Source organism: Oryctolagus cuniculus, chromosome 19, assembly GCF_964237555.1.
Source record: "Oryctolagus cuniculus chromosome 19, mOryCun1.1, whole genome shotgun sequence".
NCBI lineage: Eukaryota > Metazoa > Chordata > Mammalia > Lagomorpha > Leporidae > Oryctolagus > Oryctolagus cuniculus.
The window spans coordinates 18401343-18427247 of record NC_091450.1 but is presented as its reverse complement, the minus strand read 5'-3'; the positions used below and the strand labels follow the sequence as shown (position 1 = coordinate 18427247).

The window sequence follows — 25905 nt, the reverse complement described above, 5'->3', positions numbered from 1 at the left end:
GGATGGAAGATATGGCTGTCAGTCTGCTTTTCAAAAAATAAAACTAAATAAATGAACCTTAAAAAACGTTCAGGGAAAATGAAACTAAAAAATCTTTAGTAAAAAACTGTTCATGTAGACACTAGAGTTAAAATTTTATAATATCCAACTGCAACACTCTGCTACTGTTTTCCTCTATAACGGCAAATATCAGAACAACAAACATTAAACACTACACATTTTACAAAAACAAAATAAACAGGGCCGGTGTTGTTGCATAGCGGGTAAAGCTGCTGTCTGTGATGCCAGCATCCCATGAGGGCACTGGATTGGGTCCCGGATGCTCCACTTCTGACTCAGCTCCCTGCTAATGTACTTGGGATAGCGCTGGAAGATGGCCATTGCACCCACATGGGAGGCTAGACGCAGTTCTGGGCTCCTGCCTTTGGTCGGGCCCAGCCTGGGCTGCTGTGGCCATCTGGGGAGTGCACTATCCAATGGAAGCTCTCCCTCCCTCTGTTTCTCCCTCTCTCAGTAATTCTGCCTTTCACATAAATAAAATAAGTCTTAAAAAAAATTCATTCATTCATCAGTTAAGTTAGTACAGAAGTCGAGATCTCATACCTGGAAGGAATCCCAGAACCACATAGTGTACAAGTTCACCAACTCACTCTATGGCTCCATATGCCTAGTACTACTACAACGTACAGAGGACATGATCAAATGACTAACTGAGCCACATGCTAAGAAATGTTCCCTAGGACAGGCAGATGTCCAGACACCATGAAATTAAGACACCTGAGGGGTGTTAGTCAGACCCACCTATCCCAAGTGTCCTGATGAACACTACGTTATTTGCTCCACTTTCCACTGACTGGAATCTTCTTAGCCTCATCTCCGTAGATGCCTTAATGTTGCCAACCTCTTTCTTCAGGGCAGCCTCCACATCATCATCTTCTCCCTCACTTCCGGAGGGCTGTGGATCCTTGTCTGTAAACTGTTTGCACAAAATTAATGAGCAGAAATGACACAACAGCTCATGCTTAAACACTACAATTAACTATTTATATGAAACTCCCAGTGGCAGATGGCTCAGTTTGAACTATAAAGCTTTTTATTGAGACTGAGACACCACTCCCTTCAACAAGCAGAGGAAGAAGGGGCTTCCTCAGACTGCGGTACACACAATTCCAAAGTGTTCTCCGAAGCACTGTGGCAGTCTGGGACATAGAGAAATATGCTCACCAGTTGAATTATTTCAGGACTGATCTTAATACTATAGGTAGGTGTCTTGGTGCCAGATACATGGCAATCTCCTTTTGGCGAGACTAGACCAAATATAGTTATACACATTTAGGGAGCCTTTATTATATACCAGCATGCATGAGTTTACCTCAAAACGTTTGTGGGAAGTGGAATTTAAAAATAATTCTGGTGCAAAAAAGTTTTGAAATCCACACATACATGGGGCCTTCAAAAAGTTGGTGCAAAATGTGTATTTTAAAAACACTATGTATGAGGCCGGCGCCGCGGCTCACTAGGCTAATCCTCCACCTAGCGGCGCCGGCACACCGGGTTCTAGTCCCGGTCGGGGCGCCGGATTCTGTCTTGGTTGCCCCTCTTCCAAGCCAGCCCTCTGCTGTGGCCAGGGAGTGCAGTGGAGGATGGCCCAGATGCTTGGGCCCTGCACCCCATGGGAGACCAGGAAAAGCACCTGGCTCCTGGTTCCTGCCATCGGATCAGCGCGGTGCGCCGGCCGCGGCGGCCATTGGAGGGTGAAGCAACGGCAAAGGAAGACCTTTCTGTCTGTCTCTCTCTCTCACTGTCCACTCTGCCTGTCCAAAAAAAAAAAAAAAAAAAAAAAAAACAAAAACACTATGTATGAATGTTAAAATTTTCAGACATCAAAATAAATTAATTCCATTTTTCATAAAAAAATTTTTTTTGACAGGCCGAGTGGACAGTGAGAGAGAGAGACAGACAGAGTTAGAAAGGTCTTCCTTTTTGCCGTTGGTTCACCCTCCAATGGCCACCGCGCTGATCTGAAGGCAGGAGCCAGGTACTTCTCCTGGTCTCCCATGCAGGTGCAGAGCTCAAGCACTTGGGCCATCCTCCACTGCACTCCCGGGCCACAGCAGAGAGCTGGCCTGGAAGAGGGGCAACCGGGACAGAATCTGGTGCCCCGACCAGGACTAGAACCCGGTGTGCTAGCACCGCAGGCGGATGATTAGCCTAGTGAGCCGCGGTCCCGGCCATAAACTTTTTGAAGTATCCATTACTTTATGCACACAATTCTTTAAAAAAATTTTTTTTGAGAAGTAGAGTTACAAAGAGGAGGATGTTCCATCCACTAGTTCAGTCCCCAAGTGACCCCACAGGCCGGAGCTGCCCCGATCTGAAGCCAGGAGCTTCTTCTGGGTCTCCCACGTGGGTGCAGGGCCCTGGCCATCTTGTAGTGCTTTCCCAGGCCATAGCAGAGCTGATCAGAAGAGGAGCAGCCGGGACTTGAACCAGCGTCCATATGAAATGCCGTGGCAACAGGAGACTTAGCCTACTACACCACAGCGTCAGCCCCTTTCTAAATCTGCCTTACAAAGTACTATCATTATTCGCTTTTTAAGCCTAACCCAGTAGAATTAAGTAAAGCGCCCACGTCCAGGTCCCAGAGCGGTAAGTGATGGACCTGAATTCAAATCCCACCCATGCAATTCCTCTTCCTGGAGAAGTACGTAAGTGCATTGGCCCAGGTTCTAAAACTCCAAAATAATGAGCGGCAAACGGTGACGGGGCAATGAGAACTTGAGTGGTAACGGCACAGAAATGTTTACTTTTTAATCTATCTTTACGTTTGTTCGCAATGTAACCAGAACTGGCACCAAACCCACTGTAGGAGGGTTACTTGGGCCAAACACGTTACAACAGGCAACTTCACACAAGACTGTCGTGAGAAGTGTTCGTGTTTCCGAAAGAGCTTCAGCACACCGCCTGGCACACAGGAAGCACGCAATAGGCGCTACTACTGAACAAAGTCAAGTCCAAGATGAAGACGCTTCAAGCTCACGGGCGAGTCGCCGGGACCCCGACGCAGGACGGCGAGAGCCCGAGCGAATGCAGGCGAGGCGGCGCTTTCCCGTCACTGCGCACGCGCCACATCGCGCGCATGCGTACCAAGGCAGCCGGCCTTCCCGCCGTCCCTCCGCCCCTCCGCCCTCACGGGCCCACCAGCCGGCACGCCCACCCCTGGACCAGCACCTTCTCAGGCCCATACATGTCGTCGCCGTACTCGTTGAGCAGGCTATAGGCCTCCTCCACGCACTTGCGCTCGTTCATGTTGCAGGTGATGAGGATGCCCTGTAACCCGGGCTCCAGCTGCCGGGGCCCGCCGCCATCGCAGCGCCGAGCCCGCTTGGCCTGCACATACTGCGCCTTGCCTTTGCGCTTCCCGCTGCCCGGCTGGCAGGTGTCTGCCATGGCGCCCCTGAGCCGAGGCGAATGATAAGCCTTTCTTCACGATGGTGGGCGTCCTCGCCTCCGCTGGCGCGGGCTGCTGACGTCAAGTGCGTGCGACAGCCTCCCTGAGTCCGCCTCCCAACTTCTTCCTGTGCTGCGCGGGGTCCTAATGCCGGTCGGCCACGGCGGGCCGCGGGGAGGTGACGCGAGGCCCGCCCGTGTCCCGCGCCTCGGCGGATTGACAGGCTTGCTTTCACCGCCCCACAGGGGAGGATATCCCCGAACCCGGGTGCGGCCCGCATGTAAACTGTGGAGTCTGGACTCTAAGTGGATGTAGATCTTGGTTGCAAACAACTGTTTCATTCATGTTCACTCATTTTCGGTTATTATTTATTGAGCGTCTATGAGCACGCGCTTGTCATTGAAGTACTGAGGTTGGGGCCGTTAGCAGAGCAAGACGCCATTCATTGCCTTTATAAGGCCAGTGTTTCTCTTAGAAGTCAGTGAGAGCTTTTAAATCACCTACTTGATTTTGTTCCCTCGAAAAGCGTGTATTCAGTAGACTTTATTCTGTGCTCTGTTGCAGGACCCCGATGCACTAGAAAAATAGGAAACGTGCAAGGGACTCTGAAGGCTGAGGGGCCTGTCAGAATGAGCGATTTTAAAATACTCGTACAGGGACACTTGGCCAAACTTGGGAAAATTTAATTATCACTGAAAACTCATCACTGTGGGAGCTGTATATTTTTAACTTGTAAAGTGTTTATATTAGTACCAGAAATACTATACCTTTCAATGTCTTCACACTTGTGTTTGACATGGATGTCATAAGGAGTCATAATGATATTTCAGTGAACTGTTCCAAGTGAACTTTGGATAGGAAAGTCACATTCCTCACTTTTGAACAAAATCATTAGGAGCCGAAAGAGGGTTGCCCTAGGATGGATTGTCTAATTCAGTGACCCAGAAATGTGGAGTGGATGACAGGGAATCAAGAATCAACTGCTTACTTACTCTACGATCAGGATCTCTCAGCTCTGCATTCCGTGACTGTTATGGAAAAGCAATGATGATATCAAATAATGGCCTGGAAATCCACACAAGTATAAAAGAATCTTCATTAATATAAGGGGAAATATTTATCTTCTTTCCTCCAATGAATTATACCCTTTCATGTTTTCTCCATGCCTGTTCCCAAAGTGTTTAAAAGCCCATTAGTGGGCAGGCGCCGCGGCTCACTAGGCTAATCCTCCGCCTGCGGCGCTGGCACACTGGGTTCTAGTCCCTGTTGGGGCGCCGGTTCTGTCCCGGTTGCTCTTCTTCCAGTCCAACTCTCTGCTGTGGCCAGGGAGTGCAGTGGAGGATGGCCCAAGTGCTTGGGCCCTGCAGCTCATGGGCGACCAGGAGGAAGCGCCTGGCTGCTGGCTTTGGATCGGCGCAGTGCACCGGCTGTAGCGGCCGTTTGGGGGGTGAACCAATGGAAGGAAGGCTCTCTCACTGTCTAACTCTGCCTGTTAAAAAAAAAAAAAAAAAAAAAGTCCATTAGTTCGTCTAGACAGGTTAACAGTCCCTTCGGAGTTAGTGGCCTGATCCTGGATCAGGAATCCGTTTCCTTATGCTTCATGTAACTAGAAGCCAGCTTGTTGAGGATGCACCTTTGGCAGTGTATTGCTTGTGGTCAGCAAATGAAGAATTCCGTAGCACCCAGCATTGTGGAGCGGGTCAAACTACCTCTTGCAAGGGTGACTGCATCCCACATCAGATCACTGGTTCAAGTCCCTGATGCTCTGCTTCTGATCCAGCTCACTGCTAATGTGCCTGGGAAGGCAGTGGAGGATGGCTCAAATGCTTGGGCCCTTGCTACCCACAGGAGAACCTGGGCTCCTGGCTTCAGGCTGGCCCAGCCCTGGCTGTTAGGGCTATTTGAGAAATGAACCAGAAAATAGATTTGTCTCTCCATCTCCATCACTCTGCCTTTCAGATAAATAAATCGTTTAAAAAAACAAAATATGAACATTTTACTGACATGTTTATTTCAGTTTTATATAGAAAAATTAGTTAGCCTGATGCTGAACTTCATGGTTAACTGGCCTTTTTCATTATCTATGATTATATTTATTTCATCTTTGCTTCTTTGGTTAACAGGTGCAGGGGCCCAAGGACTTGGGCTATTTTCCATTGCTTTCCCAGGCCAAAGCAGAGAGCTGGATCAGAAATGGAGCAGCCGGGTCTGGAACCAGCGCCCATACGGGATGCTGGCGCTTCAGGCTAGGGCTAACCACTGCGCCACAACACCGACCCCTATTTTTTACTATGTTCTTTTGCTTAAATTAGTGTAGTTAAGAGTTCCTGATAATAAGATGTTAACTTGTTAACATTCCACACTGCAGACGAGGGCAAATGGAAAGCATCAGTTTCCTTCTCGGGACCCTCCCTTCTGGCCAATTGTGGAGGTGATTTCATAAGAAACTACTTGAGGCAGGGCTTTTCCAGACATGTTTTATGTCACAGTGTTATTCTAAGGGCAAAGGCAGAGAAATAACCAGATTCTGTTACCAGCAGAGGAAGACTATGGAGGCCTCCTATGACTGTTTTCTCTGTAGTTTTGGTCTAAATTGTGGTTAACATTCTTGTTTGTCTCACAAATGACCCCCTTCCTTTTGGGGGGATAATCTACCATGAAGTGATTCTGAGTGGAAGGCAGGTCCCCACCTTGTACCATGGAGGCTTGAAATGTAGCAGAGCCCTTCTCCCCAGTCTGTGGTGTGGGCACATCAGCTTCAACAGTTGGATGCCCTGAGACTGAGAATTGAAAGCAAATATGTAAAGACGCAAGGCCTGTTTGAAATTCATTCTGCCTTTGACAGTGATTTCTGAAGTCCAGTGTCAGGAGCTGAGCGGCCATTCCAGGTGTGGTGACCGTGGCACACTTGCCAGAATGTTGACGCTGGTTCCAGCCTTCTGGCTTCCCCCACCCATCATTGGCACCTGTTCCCAGTCTTCCCTTTACTTCTGTCAACTACCCAAAAGGCTTCCAGCAAATGTCATTTCCACATAAATTTTCCAGAATATGTTTCTATTTGACATACAACCAAGAACATTGGCTGGGGTTAAGTGTTTCACACTGCTTTCTCTCTGGTCCTTTTATTCATAGTTTCAGCAACTATCACATTACTATATTATCTTTTTTCTTAATAGTGGAAATGATACCCCTCTTGAAGAATGTTAGGAGGAGCAAGTGCTTCCCACACTTTCCCCAACTGTTCCCCAGATACAAAGTTGTTGCCAGATATGAGTTACTGCAAAATCCTAAAATAGCAAATCTGATACTGTGAAACAGTCACTGAACTCACAGCCAATAAATAGCCTTGGGTCCTAACCCCTGGTCTACTACTATTTCCAAAAGACGAATCACTACCTTACTTTTTGCCTCCATGTATCTACTTTTCAGAGTTTCACTGGTAGAGACTGCATGGCATAGATTTCTAGAAGCCCTCAACTGCTTGTAAAGAACAACCTTATTAGCTTGGCGTTGTTGTGGTGTCAGCAGGCAGAGAGAGAGCTGGGTGAAATTCTAACTCAGTACCTAGCTTAGTGCCTGGTTTGTAGGAGGCACTTAGAAAATGTTTTAAATGGACTTCAAGCCAAAAAATGCTCAATAAAGGAAAAAAGTTAAAACTCATGCTAGTAAGAGGAAAAATAGGCCCAAGTCCTGAGCCTATGCCAGAGAACAAGAAAAGGGCACTGGGCTCCCTGCAAATTTCTCTGTTCTACTGGTTGGGTTACAGTTGTTGTCCATGAGCCCACCCCCTGTTCTTAGGACCCTAGAGTAGCATACAACAAAACGTTACACTAAGTAGTTTGTGTCCCAAACATATATGAGTCCCACATGCTAGAGTTGCAAATTATGAGTCATATTTGAAAAACTGGAACAAAATTCACTGTATTTAATGGTTGCTAACTGTGCCTGGAATTTACCAATTAGGTGAGAGAAAAAGGCAAACCTGTATCCTTCAGTCTAAATGTTAGAATTATATTAATTGGCCCTATCATCTGCTGATGGTGCTTTTACTTACCTCCTCCCCAAACCAGGCTCTAAGTCCAACTCTCAGTAACCCAGCTTTTGTTTATTTTTCATTATTCTCCGTCTTTTTTTTTCTTTATGACTATGTCTTTATTTCATTAAGAGAGATTTTCTTGGCAATCCTGGACCATCTTTGATAAAGTTTTTGCTCAGATGAAATTTCCTTTCATTACCTACTAGTCGTGGATAGTGGCCTGGAGTCTACTAACGGGCACCAAGAACTTTATAATGTGGTGTGTAAATCTCTCTTGAGGCTCCTATATATGGAGTGTATTTTTAGGGAAGGAATGTGGAGTTATATAAGAAGGGACTATTTGGCACCACATGGGATAGATGAAGGAAGTCTGAGGGAGTTACCTTTTATTCTAATTAGCCTATTTACTTCATATATTCAGAAGGGCCTTTGGCTTAGTAGGGGGGGTGCATTCTAGATTCCCTTTCTTTTTCTCTTTCTAACCTTCAAAGTTAAAGCTACTTAAATTCTACTCTATGTTGGGTACAGAAGCTATCCTGTCTCCTAGTAGGAGACCTTCTGTTCTGACCTTTCTCCCTTCTAGGATTTCCTGATTTATTCTTAAATTACTGGCATCTTCAGGCGATAGATGCCCTGACCCTGAACCCCAGTCTATCTGACTTAATTCCCAAGTACTGCTACTTTCAGAGTTGGTGTCATGTATGATTAGAAGCCCAAATTGTAAAATCAAGTTCTAATCTTGGTTGCCTATGTCCTGGTAGTGGGACTCTGAGCAAGTTATCCAAGCCAAGTTTCAGTTTCTTCGTTAGCTTAAAAAATGTTTTGTTTTTAAAGATTTAATTATTTGAAAGTTGGAGTTACACAGAGAGAGAAGGAGAGAGATAGAATCTTCCATCTGCTGGTTCACTCCCCAATTGGCCACAATGCCAGAGCTGCAACCATCTGACACCAGGAGCCAGGAGCTTCTTCCAGGTCTCCCATGTGGGTACAGGGGCCCAAGGACTTGGGCCATCTTCCACTGCTTTCCCAGGCCATAGCAGAGAGCTGGATCAGAAGTGGAGCAGCCGGGACTCGAACTGGTGCCCATATGGGATGCCAGCACTGCAGGCGGCGGCTTTACCCATCACACCACAGCGCCGGCCCTTAAAAAACATTTTTGATGGAGATAATAATAAGCACATCAGCAAGATCAGGCAAGACAAGTGCTTAGCTCGCAGTCACTTTTCAATCAATGTGCACTTAAAAGCTATTTTGAGGGAACAGCTGTGGTTCACTGATGCTTATTTTTTAGAACCAGTATCCATCCATGTTTCAATCTGACCTTGTATTCTCATAATTTGTCTCTCAGTCTCTTATTTCAATGGGTCTTTTATATGTGTGATTTATTTAAAGTTTAATCCCTTTAGGAAGAAGACCAGAAGGAAGATAAATTTTTAAAATAATCTGAAATAATAAATATAAAGTAACACCTGCATGCCTTACCCCCACCAGCAAGTTTTTGCCTCACATTTTATTGAATGTCATACCGAGTCTTCCATTGGCTATGCAGCCTTGGTCAACAACACTTGTTACACTTGCACTTTCTTTCTTTCTTTTTTTTTTTCTTTCTTTTTTTTTTTTTTTTACAGGCAGAGTGGACAGTGAGAGAGAGAGACAGAGAGAAAGGTCTTCCTTTGCAGTTGGTTCACTCTCCAATGGCCGCTGCGGCCAGCACGGCGCACCGTGCTGATCCGAAGCCAGGAGCCAGGGGCTTCTCCTGGTCTCCCATGGGGTGCAGTGCCCAAGCACTTGGGCCATCCTCCACTGCACTCCCTGGCCACAGCAGAGAGCTGGCCTGGAAGAGGGGCAACCGGGACAGAATCTGGCGCCCCAACTGGGACTAGAACCCGGTGTGCCGGCGCAGCAAAGAGGAGGATTAGCCTAGTGAGCCGTGGCGCCGGCTAATACACTTGCACTTTCATTATACCCACAAGCTATGTGAAGGACTTACCCAACAGCCTGATCTCCTATGTGAACTTTAAAGATTTATTGTATTTATTTGAAAGGCAGAGTTACACAGAGAGATCTTCCATCCTCTGGTTCACTTCCAAAATGGCCGCAACAGCTGGAGCTGGGCCAATCCGAAGCCAGGAGCCAGGAGCTTCTTCCAGGTCTCCCACGTGGGTGCAGGGACCCAAGGACTTGGGCCATCTTCCACTGCTTTCCCAGGCCATAGCAGAGAGCTGGATCAGAAGAAGAGCAGCCAGGACTAGAACCGGTGCTCATATGGGATGACGGTGCTTCAGGCCAGGGGGTTAACTCGCTGTGCCACAGTGCTGGCCACGAAAAGTCACATTTGGCCTGGCTCTTGTGCTGCTATGTGCAGTCTACTCAGCTCTGCTAAGTGTCCTAATCTCTGGATCCTTGCCACCTCCAATCTGTTTCATCCCACCATTGCTAGAATCTGAATTTCAAAAGGTATTTACCTTCTATGAAGGTAAATCTGACAGTGTGTGTGTGTGTGGGGGGGGGGTGTCTAGGTTCTTTGTTTAGATTTATTTATTTGAAAGGCAGAGAGAGAGAGAATGAAGAGGGGAGGGAAGGGAGTGGGAGAGGGAGAGGGAGAGAAGAGGAGAGGTCTTTTATCTGCTAGTTTATTCCCCAAATGGCTGCAAAAGGCTGAAGCCAGGAACCAGGAATTCTATATGGATTTCTCATGTGGGTGGCCATCATCTGCTGCTACCCAGATGCATCAGCAGGGTACAAGATAGGAAGCAAAATATTACTATAGCTAAAGGTCTTAGCATGGAAAGGTCTACAAGGTACATTGTAAAATGGGGGGAAAATCAAAGAGAGATTATGTTCAATGAACCAATTCATGGGTTCCTTTTTTCTTTTTTCTTTTTTGACAGGCAGAGTGGACAGTGAGAGACAGAGAGAAAGGTCTTCCTTCTGCCGTTGGTTCACCCTCCAATGGCTGCCGCGGCTAGCGTGCTGCGGCTGGCGCACCGCGCTGATCCCAAGCCAGGAGCCAGGGGCTTCTCCTGGTCTCCCATGGGGTGCAGGGCCCAAGCACTTGGGCCATCCTCCACTGCACTCCCTGGCCACAGCAGAGAGCTGGCCTGGAAGAGGGGCAACCGGGACAGAATCTGGTGCCCCGACCGGGACTAGAACCCGGTGTGCCGGCGCCGCTAGGCGGAGGATTAGCCTATTGAGCCACGGCGCCGGCCAATGGGTTTCTTTTTTTAAGATTTATTTATTTACTCAAAAGGCAGAGTTAGAGACAGAGAGAGGGAGGGAGAGAGAGAGAGATCTTCCATCCATTGGTCCGCTGCTCAAAGGGCCACAAAGGCCAGGACTAAGCCAAGAGCTTTATCTGGGTCTCCCATGTGGGTGACAGGGGCTCAGAGGACTTGGGCCATCTTCTGCTACTTTCCCAGGCACATTATCAGGGAGCTGGATTGGAAGTGGAGCAGCCAGGAAAACAGCCAGCTCCAATATGGGATGCTGGTGTTGCAGACAGTGACTTAACCCACTACACCATAAGACTGCCCCCAATACATGTTTTAAAAGGGAGTATAGCCAGCGCCGTGGCTCACTAGGCTAATCCTCTGCCTTGCGGTGCCGGCACACGGGGTTCTAGTCCCGGTCGGGGCGCCGGATTCTGTCCCGGTTGCCTCTCTTCCAGGCCAGCTCTCTGCTGTGGCCAGGGAGTGCAGTGGAGGATGGCCCAAGTGCTTGGGCCCTGCACCCCATAGGAGACCAGGAGAAGTACCTGGCTCCTGCCATCGGATCAGCACGGTGCACCGGCCGCAGTGCGCTGGCCGCAGCAGCCACTGGAGTGTGAACCAACGGCAAAGGAAGACCTTTCTCTCTGTCTCTCTCTCTCACTGTCCACTCTGCCTGTCAAAAAAAAAAGGGGGGGGGGGAGTATATATGTGCAGATATGAGGAGTCTTCCAAAAGTCATGAAAATGTGTATTATGAAAAATCTGCATGGATTTTTAAAAAAAACTTGTACCAAAATAAATTTATCTTTTAATCCCATTTGCCATAATTTTTTGAAGTATTCTTGTATATATACTTGCACACATGTGTGTATATGTTACAGTCTTATTATACATCAAAATGAACATTAGCTAGATTCCAGAGTTTCTCCACATTTCTCACCGAAAGTCCAAAGCCAAGGATAAAGTGATACCAAGCTTCTGCTGTTCACATTAGAAAGATAAAGAAAGATTAAGTGACACAAATCTCTCCAACTCTGCACAAAGGTGGCTCAACAGGCCCTGCCACTTCTGTCCAATTGCCCAACCAGGATACCTTGCTTCTCAGGTGATCTAAGAAGCCTGGGCAGGGAAAGGGGGAGGGTTTTTTGTTTTTTGTTTGTTTGTTTGTTTGTTTGTTTGTTTTTTCATATCCTTTGCTGAAAGGGATACCAAGGAGACACCTCTTGAAGTTTAGAGGTGGTTTCAAGAAGAAACTAGCATCACATTCCATGGTTAATCTTTCCCCTGTGCCTGGCTGAATGAGGAATTGAGCCAGAAAGGGAAGTAGAGACAAATGGCAGGGAGACAGATTAGGGTAGGGGTGGAGGTCAACACTGGAGCAGCCTACACCCCAAGATAGGTAATTCCAAAGGTGTGGGAGTATCTAGTGTGTCAAGGAGACCCCGAGAAGGTATCTCAGTTTAAACAGGTAGGTGGACCCAACAGATACAGGATTAATGAACCCTCTTGCTCTAATGTCCTTTCCTTACTCTCAGCAATAGAGGGTTTAGAGCTTAGAACAAAGAGGGAGGAAAGGTGACAGAGAGACAGAGAAGGCCACTTGTCTCTATTCCAGGGGCTGGAGTAGAGGGAGTAGCAGAAGAGTCTAGACAGCTCCTCTGCCCCATTGCAGCTCCCCTAAAACACAAGTCAAGCCTACGCAGGACAGAAGGGAAAGGGACAATGTACACTGAGTATGAGATTAAAATTTTTGACTGGACAAACCTTTAGTAAACAAAAATGACTGAATTATCCCAAGAGTCATTAATGGATGGGAAAGGGTATGGGATACAGTAACAGAATAAAACAGTAATGAAGAAAAAACAGTTTTGAGCTCAAAGTTGTTAAAATGTCATATATAATATATATGTGTATATATATATCTCCCACCCTTTTCCTCATATACCATGCTTGTTTTACAACACATTTGGAGATTATTATATTCTACTTATTGACTCCTACAGCTTTCATTTTAAGCATATGCATGTATTCATTTTGTAAGTTAAAATAAAGTGTGATTTGATATTCATCGAAGTACTTCTCCTTTCTTTTGGACCCACAGCCAGGCTAATCTTTCGGCCCCCTGGAAGTGAGAGTGAGGTCACTGACAGGAGGGCAGAAGTGACGTATACTGCCTCTCGGCCTAAATCCACAACTTACTTTCTCTCTCTGTCTCTCTTCTGCCCACCCTCCAACTGTCACCCATTTCTTGTCAGCTGACTTCAGAGAATTTAACTAGGACCCTTAAAAGACCTAGGGGAGAGTGGAGCCTCTGAATTTAAAGAGCCTGAATCCCTGCTCAGAAGAGTCACCAGGAAAGCCCATCAAGCAGGAACATCAGCATTGGACTTAAATAGTTACGTAGCAGGATTTGTGTACTGACACAAGACACCAAGGCCTCTTAGCAGGAAGTAGTCTTTCTTTCTTTCTTTTTTTTTTTTAAAGATTTATGTATGGGGCGGGCACTGTGGTGCAGCGGGTTAATGCCCTGGCCTGAACCGCCAGCATCCCATATGGGCACCGGTTCCAGACCTGGCTGCTCCACTTCCCATCCAGCTCTCTGCTGTGGCCTGGGATAGCAGTAGAAGAAGGCCCATGTCCTTAGGCCCCTGCACCTGTGTGGGAGACCCGGAAGAAGCTCCTGGCTCCTGGCTTCGAATCGGCGCAGCTCCACCCATTGCGGCCAATTGAGGAGTGAACCATCGGATGGAAGACCTCTCTCTCTCTCTCTCTCTCTCTCTCTGCCTCTCCTTCTCTGTGTGTAACTCTGCCTTTCAAATAAATAAAAAAAGATTTATTTATTTATTTGAAAGGCAGTTACAGGAAGGGAAGAGAGAGAGAGAGAGAGAGAGAAAGAAAGAAAAAGAAAGTAAGTCTTCCATCTGCTAGTTCACTCCCCAAATGGCCGGAGCTGGGCCTATCTGAAGCCGGGAGCCAGGAGCTTCTTCTGGGTCTTCCACATGTAACTTTTTTTAAAAGATGTAGTGTCTGTATGTAACTTACAAAATGGCCGACACAGTTATGTAAAGATGTGTCCTTTTCCCTGTAGAACTGTTTATGAAAATATTTCTTTTAAAAAGGTTCTTGTTATTATTTAAATTATTCAGAGGAAATATTCACAAACTCAACCTATTTTATAAATGACTGCTACTGGTGAGACAGGAATCCAGAAGATATTGAGAAAATATTCCACATGCCTTTTTCTCCATTTGTCTTATTTTGACAACATAAAATATAGCCCCCACCCAACTTTCTGCAAGCAATAGGAAAGTTCAAGGAGCTCAAGGAAGGCCTGTCTCCTTCCCAGAACTATAACCTAATAAAAGAATTTAAGGGCGGAAGGCTTTAAATGAGGACTTGGCCTCCATTTTCCTGCTTCCTACCATGGCCATGATGAATATTTTACAAGGCTTGACCCTGGCCTAACTTCTCCTGACCAATCTGTTACCACACTCTCTCTTATTCTTCAAGCATGTAGAGACATCAGGGTCTCTGCACTTGTTGTTTCTTCTTCCTGGAATGCTCTTTCCCAGTCCTCTTCACAGCTGGCTCCTTGCTGTCTGATTAGAGCTCAGCGTGTTCTCCTGAGTGAGGCTTTCCCTGACTACCCTATCTACAGCAGACCTTCAAGCCACTCTATCACTGGATAGCACTGGATAGCACTGATCACTATCAGAGTCATCGTGTCCCTTCATTTGTTCCTTTATTTAGAGTCTGGTTTTCCCCTCCAGGGTACTGGTTGCCAAATGAGGGCCCATAGGCCAAATCCGGCCCACCACCAGTTTTTATAAATAGTTTCATACAAACTCAGGCCCGTTTGTTTACATATTGGCTATGGTGGCTTTCATGTTACTGCATCAGAGCTGGGTCATTGTACAAAGCCTGCCTTGTGCATGGGGCACATGCACAAAAACCCTGATATATGCTATCTGGCTCATTATAGAAAAAGTGTGCCAAGGCCTGCCCTAAATCGTAAGCTCCAACAAAGCAGAGACTTTGCTTGTCTGTTTGATCACTTTAGCCCCAGTCCCTAACTCAGAGCTGGTGCTTAAGGAATATTTACTGAATAAATGAATGAACAAAACAGATCATTTAATTCCATTTTCATAGAAGAAACAGGGATATTTATACTGTACATATCTCAAGTGTTCTTCTGAGGATAAAATAAGACAATATATGAGAAAATGCTTCCTGAGCTGTTAAAAAGTGAATAAAATGTTAATTAATGGCATTATTTTTCAGAGGTGTTAAATAAATTATATCATTTCAAAAAAAAAAATCCTTCCAGAGTTTATAGAAAGGGAAGGAGGGGCTGGCGTCATGGCTCACTTGGTTAATCCTCCGCCTTGGGCACTGGCATCCCATATGGGTTCTAGTCCCAGTTGCTCCTCTTCCAGTCCAGCTCTCTGCTGTGGCCCTGGAGGGCAGTGGAGCATGGCCCAAGTGCTTGGGCGCCTACACCTGCATTGGAGACTGGGGGGAAGCACCTTGCTCCTGGCTTTGGATCGGCACAGCTCCAGCCATAGCGGCCATTTGGGGGGGTGAACCAAGGGAAGGAAGACCTTTCTCTCTGTCTCTCTCACTATCTAACTCTATCTGTAAAAAAAAAAAAATAAAAAAGAAAAGAAAAAAGAAAGGGAAGGAATATAAACCTTTTGAAGGTTTTTCATTGTAAGAATGAAATTTTATCCCACTAATTAACATAAGCAAAATTTGATTGGTCAATTTTTGAACTCTCTCCCAAAGGCCACATTAGTGAATCTCGTTTGCATCTTTTTTTTTTAAAGGTTTATTTATTTATTTGAAAGTCAGTTACACAGAGAGAGAAGGAAAGGCAGAGAGAGAGAGAGAGAGAGAGAGAGAGAAGAGAGAGAAAATCTTCCAACTGCTGATTCACTCTGTAATTGGCCTCAATGGCTGGAGCTACACCCATCTGAAGCCAGGAGCCAGGAGCTTCTTCCAGGTCTCCCATATGGGTGCAGGGACCCAAGGACTTGGACCATCTTCTGCTGCTTTCCCAGGCCATAGAAGAGAGCTGGATGGGAAGTGGAGCAGCCGGGACTGGAACCAGTGCCCATATGGGAGGCCGGCACTGGAGGGGGCAGCTTTACCCACTGTGCTACAGCACCGGCCCCCTGTTTATGTCTTTTAGAAGCCGTGTAACCTTGGAAAAGTCAAGTAATTTTTGAAACTCTGTATTTTACTCATAAAATTGGGGAAAAAGAGAGTATGTACTTCATGGGGTTGTCAAAGAATCAAGTATGATAAAGTGTGTGGAATGCTTAGCATAATGGCTGGCACAGAGTAATTATTCCTTGAATATTACAGTAATTATCACTGCTTTTACCATATTCAAGTAAAAAAGTCATTCAACAGTGTAGTGGTTCCTAATATAGTGGTATTCTGATATTCAAATATGTATCTCTACCAGTAAAATATTTTTAACATACTCCCTAACACATGTATGTATTTATTTATAAATGATATACATGTACTTATGTGCATTATACAAATACCAGACACGAAAACTTAGAGAATGAGTAAAAAGATACAGATAAGTGAAGCTCCTTTATTTTCTCCATAAGTTTTGCCTTGCCCACTCCCTGAGCAACAAGCACCCTCACTTCACAGACTCTTGTCCTGAACAACTCTGCAACATTCTGTTGAGTCCCCAAGAGATCTTAAAATTAACAGATTAAAAGGACTGCAGGGGCAGGCACTATGGCATAGTGGGTAAAGCTGCTGCCTGCAGTGCTGACATCCCATATGGGCTGCTCCACTTCCGATCCAGCTCTCTGCTATGGCCTGGAAAAGCAGTGGAAGACGGCCCAAGTGCTTGGGCCCCTGTACCCACATGGGAGACCTAGAGGTAGCTCCTGGCTCCTGGCTTCAGATCGGTGCATCTCTGGCCACTGTGGCTATCTGGGGAATGAATGAGTGGATGGAGGACACCTCTCTCTCTCTTTCTGCCTCTGCCTCCCTCTAATTCTGCCTTTCAAATAAATACATCTTTAAAAAAAAAGAATTATTGATGGAAAGGAGGCATGTTAAAAGTTCCAGGTAACTAACACAGACTACTCTTTAACAGGAAAAATGGATAAAAATCTTCTATCTCTGGAGAAAACTATATTCCTATTGTTCAAGGGGTATTAAAATGTTTGAACATGAAACTAATGAGCTTTGGGCCTTGAGACTATGGGAATGTGATATCCACTCTCTGGAGCACAGGTGCCAAAACAATATTGCAAATGCTTCCAGCTTTATAGCAAGAGTCCAAGTAATAACAGACCTCAGGACAGTGTTTAAAATGAAAGTAGCAATGGTGACTGAGGATGGGATCAGGGTACTGTTATCCTTCGAGCCATGTAATTTTTGCAAAGAGCTGCTCCAGAGAAACCACTGGGCTTGAATTAGTGGGGAACTGGCTGGGATTCATTGCAGTTGGGATTACAAGTGCCTATGAGATTGACAGTGCTGCATGTTGGGAATAGTTATTAAGGGGAAAGGGGAGGAAAAGAACACAGCTGTTGGGGCTGGCGCTGTGGTGTAGCTGGTAAAGCCACCGCCTGCAGTGCTGGCATCCCATATGGACACCAGTTCGAGTCCCGGCTGCTCCACTTCCAATCCAGCTCTCTGCTATGGCCTGGGAAAGCAGTGGAAGATGGCCCAAGTCCTTGGGCCCCTGCACCCATGTGGGAGACCCGGAAGAAGCTCCTGGCTCCTGGCTTCAGATGCAGCTCCGGCCTTTGCGGCCCATTGGGTAATGAATCAGCCGATGGAAGACCTCTCTCTCTCTCTCTCTCTCTCTCTCTCTCTCTCTCTGCCTCTCCTTCTCTCTCTGTGTAACTGGCTTACAAATAAATTAATTAATTTAAAAATAAAAGGACTGAGATCTCTCATGGATTTTAAATTGAAATCTGTACATTTTGGGTGGAGGTTTTTAAGATGGAGGGACCCTCCACTTCAAACAAACAATTCTGGAGTGTTGTAATTTCAAAAAGGCCACAGTTTTATTGTTTCTCTGAAAACTGAGTAAGGGACAGTTGTCTTATGGCAACAGTAAGTTTTTCAGAAAACTACGCTTAGTGATAATGAGGCCTAATGTTACATATTTAAGAGTCACAACAGGTTGAAGGAGGAAAAACAAGCACTTTTTTAGAAAATATTTGGTAAGGGAAGACCTCTTTAATAGGACCCTCACAAACTGAGGGCTTTGGGGCAGGCATTAGGGGTTAAGCTGATGCCTGGGATGCCTGTATCCCATATCAGAGTGTCTGCGTTCAAGTCCTTGCCCTGCTTCACTTTATACCCTGGGAAGCAGCAGGTGATAGTTCAAGTAATTGGGTCCCTGTTACTCATGTGGGAGACCCAAACTGAACTCTATGCTCTTGGCTTTGGATTTGCCTACCCCCAGCTGTTGTGGGCATATGGGGAATGAACCTGTGGATAGAAGATATTTCTCTTCTTTCTCTTTTTCCAAACCATAAATAAAAAAATTTCTTTAAAAATGAGGCATTTGGCCAAGGATGTATCTGTGGGAATGGAGTCCGAAGATCCTGAGGCTGGAATGTGCATGTTATGTTTGAGCAAAGGCAAGGAGGCTGGCGTGGCTGCAGCAGAGTGAGGTGGAAGAGGCGTTGTGGGCGGTGGATGAGAGGAGACCCTGTGCCAGATTATACAAGTCTTCCAGAGGAATAACCAGATAGTATGTATGTTTAGTCCTGACCAGTTCAACAGATTAACTAGTTTGCTGAGATCTAGGACAACCCATGCTGGCCTTTCAACTTCTTTCCCTTCTGTTGCAAAATCCCTCTTTATCTTCTTCCCACTATTCTTTCCTCCTTCTGGAAAAACAAAACAACTTCCTCTGCCCCTTCACTGGACTAACTTTTCCTACAACTCCCTAGGCACTTTCTCTCTTGTGAAATAATAGACAAATAAATTTGTATATTAAGAAATGACTTTCCCTGCCCCCTAAAAGCTGAGGTGTATGTAAATCATTACCTGTAAGAGGAATGGCCAAGGATTGTGTAAACTTCCAGTGTAAACATTGCCCACAGCTCCTGCTCCTTCCTCCAGACTGTCTCCACCAATCAGAAAGGTGCTCTAGGCAAGTGTCGCTCCTTCCAGTTGTCACTACTTCTAGCTCTTCTTTTGGCTACTGCCGTGACTAAGCAGCAGTGAGAATTCAAGCTTCAGGGCTGTTCTAGGAAACAGGTCTGCATCACCTGCAGCTGTGCTGGAATCTGTAACCTGAGTGAGTACCTCTCCTATCCTTGTAAAATTTCCTGTGCTGGCACATGTTTGTGTGTGTGTGTTTTATTTTTTAGCAAAGATAACAAATGAGCAAATAAGACTAACAAATCAACAATGCTGTCATGAAAGAGTTAGGCAACCCAGGTGTTTACCTTAGAGAGTCTCAGCTGTGTGATACTATTTAGTAAATTATGAAGAGTAGGTACACATAAAAAGTTATACACATGTCAGGTGAGTTTTCATATTAAGACTTTTGGTGCTATGTGATTTTTAGAACAAAAACTGTGTATTTGTTAGCTTGATAGATTGTTTTAGAAAAAAACTGAGTCTGAGGAGCAACTGAATTTTTCACTGGACTCTCTTCTTGGCAGGTGGGAATCTATCTTCTGTATTATTTGGAAAGATTGAAAACTACCACTAGTAAATTTTGGGAAAACATACATATGCAAATCTATGAAAATATCCTGCATTTAACTACTTTGCTCCACTGAGGGAAGCTCCAAAAGTTCTGTACAGGAACATTTCTGCGGCTCAGTATGAAAATCTTAGACTGGGGAAAGTATCTCAGTTTTTTCACCTTCAAAAAACTTGGCTAACCTAGAAAATGGTTGCAAAATGCTAAGATCACTGAACAGGCAGGAGCAGAACTTTGGTCAGAAAGCAGGCAATTGCATGGTTTGGTGAGGAGGATGTTAATATTTTCTTTGTGATAGAACAGAAACAGATCCCTCTTGAAATTATTGAAATTATTGATTAACTTTCTGTTCAATGTGTGTTTTAAGAATTCTAAATGTGGCAAGAGTTTTGTATGGAAAATAGGCAAGAAATCAAACTGAACTCTAATTCTATTCAGTATCAGCAAGCCGGATAGAGTATTTTTATCCCCACTGACATTGACATTTGCATAATTGATTAATTCTTCCTTAATAATCTGTAAGTTTCATGGGGCAGGATCAGCTGTATCTTATTCACAGTTGTATTTTCAGCATTTAGTATAGGCCTGATATATAGTAAAGGTTCGATAAATATCTTGTTTATGAATGAATAAATTGTCCAATTTGGATAGGGTGTATACTTGTGGTGTGTGTGTATGTTTTCTTGTCTGTAAAATGGAAGTAATAATAAACATACATAAACTGATTACCACAGCAGAGGCATGTGCCAGACCTCAGTAACAATGTCACCTTCCTGGAGAGACCTTCTAAAAGAGTCTTCATTTTCTCCCATTAGCTTCTCTGTTTTTTGGTGTAGATCTTATTTATATGTCGTCTTGCTTATTGTATGTGTCTTCCCATGTCTCTTTCATTTATCCCTGTATCCTCTGTGTCTGAAACAATTCATAGTAGGTGCTCAGTAGAATTGTTTGAGTAAACAAGTTAATCATGTCAACCTACCAAGAATCAAACACAGGCCCTAAGTAATTGTTCTCTTCAGGGGAAATTTCTGCCTCCTATATTAATAAGAACAGACATATTTTTCTTATCCCTTTTAACCATTTAAAAATACTGTTTGGGGACTGGTGTCATGGTGCAGTGGGTTAAGCCACCACTTGGAATGGCAGTATCCACACCGGAGTGCCAGTTCTGGCTGCCCCATTTCTGATCTAGTTCCCTGCTAATGTGCCTGAGAAGGCAGCATTAGATAGCCCAAGTACTTGGGCCCTGCCAATCCATGGGATACCCAGATAGAGTTCTGGTCTCCTGACTTCAGCCTGTCCCAGCCCAAGGCACTATGGCCATTTGGGGAGTGAACCAGGGGATGGATAATTCTGTCTCTGCCTCTCTCTCTCTCATTGTGTAACTCTGCCTTTCAAATAAATAAATCTTAAAACAAAAAACCTGAGATACAAAAGAATCAAGTAAATGCAGTAGAAAAAAAAACCATATTAAGTGTTCAGGTTATGGATTAGAGATATTACAAAAAAAAATGGGGATGATGATGTGGTGCAATGGGTTGCAGCCTACAGTGCCAGTATCCAAATGGGAACAGGTTCAAGTCCTGGCTACTCCACTTCTGAGCCAACTCCCCACTAAAGCACCTAGGAAACAGCAGAGGATGGCACAAGTGCTTGGGCCCCTGGACCCATTTGAGAGACCAGAAGAAGCTCCAGGTTCCTGGCTTCGACCTGGCACATCTCTGGTCATTGGGGCCATTTGGAGAGTGAAGCACTGGATGGAAGATTCTCTCTGTCTCTCTGCCTTCCAAATAAATAAATCAATCTTTTAAAAAATTAAAAATAAACTAGGACACAGTTTTACATCCAAGTGACGTGTGAAAGAATCAGAACATTTCTTTTGGAGGAAATACTTTTAGAATTTCATCTAGACTGCAAAAGAATACAAACAACTCAGATGACCATTGATGGGGGCTGGTGAAATTATTGTGCAGCAGCTCATGCAACCATCACACACACACACACACACACACACACACAATACTTCTTTCAGTCTGTCAAATAAATAAAATATAACCCCCCCCCAAAAAAGAATGTGCATTTATAACAAGCTTCCTGGTGATGCTGATGCTGCAAGTACACAGATCACAGAGTTCAGATCAGTGTTCTCAACCTTGGCTGCACATTAGAAACCTCTGAGGAAAAACTTTAAAAATATGGTGACCCAAATCCACTCTGAGAGATTCTGATTTAATCGCTTCATGACATAGGCATCAGCATTTTTTTAAAAAAGCCCCCCTCGTGATTCCAATGTTTAGCCAGAGTTCAGAATCCCTGCTCTATTGAAATACTATTGAACTGTAGTAAAAACATCCAGATATGAAGGCAAAGGTTGGAGTTCTACTTCTAAACTTTGATAAAGGGGAAGCAAGTTGCTTCCCCTCTCCAGTGCTGTAGGTTGCTTTTGGCGGGGAGGGGGGTTGGAATGAGAAAGCTTAACCAGATGATCTCAGAGGGTTCCAGATCACTGATTTATCAGGTCTTCACACAAACAGATGAGAGGGTCAGATGAAGCACCCAGGTTTCCCTGTGTGCTGGGTTCATTAACATATGCCCAAATACCAGGTCCCTTTAGGGTAAAACTCAGCTGATAGTTGTTATTGTGTATTGTTTTGGCAATGTATCAATATAGAAATGCTTCCAAAAAGCCACACTGCCTTACATGCTACACACACAATTTCAATTAAAATGATTGTGATAATAATATATGTTTCACTGTAGGAAATTTGGAAAATTATAGAAAGTATAAAGAGAAGAACCTCAAACACTCACAATTCCTAGAACTGTATTTTTAATAGCCTCCACCAAGCAAGTGGATTTGTGATCAAATGATTCCCACAGAAGCAGGGAGGGAGAAGTAGCCCAGAGGGGCCTCCCCCACAAAACTCCTAAAGGTTAAAGCACTATTATTACATCTCTGGTAAATGCAGCTCCAAGCCTGGACTAGAAGGTAGCGTGGGCTCCTATGGGGAGCATGGGAACTGCAGTCTATAAATTCTGACAGTGCTTTCATGCCTAATTGGTACTGTGTTACTCTCAGTTTCCTCATCTGTAGATTTTCCACCATGAAAAATTCTCATTAACATTTCTACACTACTTTTGAAATCTGCAGGTGAAAGATATTAGATAAGAAGCCTTTAGTCCTTAAGCTTTCAGTAAGATTAACCAGTGACCCAGATATTTATTTCTTGAGAAATGGATACGGGAAGCAACAAGAGAATGGGCTGGGACATGACAGTTCTGGCTTCAAATCCAGTCGATGACTTAAAAACTATTTATTTATTTGAAACTATTTATTTATTTGAAACAGAGTACAGAGAGAGAGGAAGAGATACACACACACATACACAGAGATCTTTCATCTGCTGGTTGACTCCCTAAATGGCTGCAACCGCTAGGGCTGGGCCAGGCTGAAGCCAGGAGACAGGAGCCAGGAACTTCATCCAGGTCTCCCACTTGGGTACAAGGGAGCTGGACTGGAAGTAGAGCAGCTGAGACTCAAACATGTGGGATGCCAGCATTGCAGGTGGTGTCTTAACCAGCTATGCCACAATGCTGGCCCCCAGTCAATGACTCTTACTAGGCATTTTCTATCTATTAACAGAGATGATAAGAGTCCCCACTTCACAGGACTATTCTAAGGTTTTAATTACTAAGTGCATGTGGAATACTTGTACAATGATTGGAATATAAAGAATACTCAGAAACTGGTTCCATTATGATTAATAATAATAACAGGGCCGGTGCCGCGGCTCACTAGGCTAATCCTCCGCCTTGCGGCGCCGGCACACCAGGTTCTAGTCCCGGTCGGGGCACCGGATTCTGTCCCAGTTGCCTCTCTTCCAGGCCAGCTCTCTGTTGTGGCCAGGGAATGCAGTGGAGGATGGCCCTAGTGCTTGGGCCCTGTACCCCATGGGAGACCAGGATAAGTACCTGGCTCCTGCCATCGGATCAGCGCGGTGCACCGGCCGCAGCGCGCTGGCTGCGGCGGCCATTGGAGGGTGAACCAACGGCAAAAGGAAGACCTTTCTCTCTGTCTCTCTCTCTCACTATCCACTCTGCCTGTCAAAAAAAAAAAAATGAAATAATAATAATAACAAAGCTTAGCTGCTGTATGGATGGCTACCTTCAGGACAGAAACAGAAACATGTTCCTTTTGCTTCTCTTTTAGATGGGTTGGTCTCTGTGGAAATCCTGAGTGCAAAAATATCCAACAAGACTGACACCAGCTCTTGTCACCATGAAGATACCACTTCACATCAAGTATTTTCAGCGCCTAGCAATTCCTGGTTCTGTGAGAGCATTGCATAAAGATTACAGAACAGCAACTCCTCAGAATTTCACCAGCTATGAATCCATGAAACAGGATTTCAAACTGGAGATTCCAGAATATTTCAATTTTGCCAGTGATGTCCTTGATCAATGGACCAACATAGAAAAGGCATGGGTTAAGGGCCAAACTACAATCTCTTAACTAGGGGTGATTTTGCCCCCAGCAGAAATTTAGCAACGTCTATAAATTTATATATATTTTCACTATTGGTATGTGGGAATGGTGGCAGGTGTCTGCTACTTGCTTCTAATGGTAGAGATCAGGGATGCTGTTACATATCCCAAAATGCACAGGGCATCCCCTAGAAAAAAGAATTATTTTGATTAAAATGTCAATAGTTCTATGGCTGTTTTAGAAACCTTAGGCTATATTAATATATTATTCTAGGCTGATTTTTTTAAACAAAAAAATTTCCAGAGTCAGAAATTATAGCAAATAAGGCATAATTACAACACTGAGATAATACACAGGGATATAAGAATTCTAACTTTTTATAAAGAAAAACAGGCTAAGTGAGAAATGACACAGTCCAGGAGAAATAGCAAATCTCTCAACATCTTGAAATAAGGGTCCCAGGGTTACTTCCAGATATTCTATGTCTGTCCAAACCAGTGACTTTTGAATCTTCTTTAGAGAATATACTGAATTATGTCAGTTGAAATATAACTTAGCTATATAACAAGCTTTAAGTCCATGACTGGTTTGTTTTTTCTCAGGCTGGGAAAAAACCTTCCAATCCAGCCTTCTGGTGGATAAATGGAAATGGAGAAGAGGTGAGGTGGAGTTTTGAGGAACTGGGATCTTTGTCCAGGAAATTTGCCAATATACTTACAGAAGCCTGTGCCTTGCAAAGGGGAGAGCGAGTAATTGTGATTTTACCCAGGATCCCAGAGTGGTGGCTTGCAAATGTTGCCTGTCTGCGGACAGGTAAGTAATGTTCACAGTTTGATCATACTTAAACTAAGTTAGAGGAGACAGTTTCCAAAATATCTAATTAATCATGGGACATTTATTTGGATGTATTATTTGAAAAATTGTATACAATATACTATTTTTTATCAGAAACTTTAGAAATGTGTTGAAAACATGCCATGCCTTTTGACCTGAAGTAGAAGTTAGGCTTTTCATAATGAATAAAAAAAATTACTAAGTGGTTGTTGGTCAATTGTTCAACACCTTCCTACCTACTCTCCCTCCCTGCTATAGGACCCATGGTCATCTGAAACCGAATGTATGCCCAAACTCAAAGAACCTACCCCAGTTCTTGTTTCAAGCCTTTCTCTCTTGGTTCAACACCATCCATCTGCTGCCCCACGCCAGCCACCTGTGACTCATCTTTCCTAATAAGTTTCTGTATCTTATAAGTGTGGCCTCTTACACGCCTCCAGAGTTCCTTCTCATCTCCAATTCATTGCACTGCCTTACTTCACATCTTACCACCTCCTGAGTAGATTTCCCTCCAAATCTCTCGGATTTTGGTCTTGAGTGTGTGCATGCATCAGCCTGATCCAATTCATCCTCACAGGCCAATTTTTTAATAGAACACATATTTATCCTGCCATTCTGCTATTTAACATTCTTTAATATTTCTCCATTGCCTACTAGCTCAGATCTTTACTTTTTTAGGTGCGATTAAAGGCCATAGCCATTGTCTCTTTATTGTTCAAATTCCACCACACTTATACTTCATTCTTCAGCCATGCCAAGTGGTTTCCTATAAGGTCTGCATCATTCCCATCACTCAGCCTTTCTACACACTGTTTCCTGTGCTGAAGAAGCATTTCTCTTACACCTAAACACCTAACAACTCTTACTAGCCTTTTGAGTCTCAGCTCTAAAGCTACCTTCTCAGACAACCCTGATGTTCCAACCCAAATACCTTCTTCTTTAACCTCCCTAAGGCAACATGTATTTCTACTTTAAGAGGTACTATAATGTCTGGGTATACTCTTTGCTTATAAACCTATCAGTCCCATAAGACTACAGAAACTCCTAAAGGGCCATCACTATTATACCCATCTCTGCAACCCCAATGATGGGCATATAGTAAATGCTCAGTAAAATATTTGTTGAACTAATTAATATTCCTTTTTTCATAATAAATAATTAGGTACACTTCTCAATTCAT

General features: G+C 44.4%; 2 protein-coding genes across 6 annotated transcripts in view; one reads left to right on the top strand and one right to left on the bottom strand.

Moving 5' to 3' along the window:
- The window catches only part of THUMPD1 (THUMP domain containing 1), a 32644-nt gene extending 29102 nt beyond the window's left edge, over positions 1–3542 (bottom strand). For all 5 annotated transcript variants that reach the window (XR_007920204.2, XR_011384666.1, XR_007920205.2 and 2 more), the window contains exons 1-2: positions 3232–3542; positions 802–976 (exon numbers count right to left, since the gene is read on the bottom strand). Coding sequence is in view for 2 of the 5 variants with exons in the window: in XM_070064672.1 (XP_069920773.1) it covers positions 802–976; positions 3232–3450 (394 nt within the window). In the remaining 3 variants the exon portion in view is untranslated. The remainder of the gene's footprint in view (positions 1–801; positions 977–3231) is intronic.
- A 15280-nt stretch (positions 3543–18822) lies between these two features.
- Positions 18823–25905, top strand: part of ACSM3 (acyl-CoA synthetase medium chain family member 3) — a 39543-nt gene continuing 32460 nt past the window's right edge. Inside the window, exons 1-3 of the mRNA XM_002711809.5 lie at positions 18823–18991; positions 23616–23885; positions 24494–24704. Of these exons, the coding sequence (XP_002711855.1) occupies positions 23685–23885; positions 24494–24704 (412 nt within the window). The 5' untranslated portion in view covers positions 18823–18991; positions 23616–23684. The remainder of the gene's footprint in view (positions 18992–23615; positions 23886–24493; positions 24705–25905) is intronic.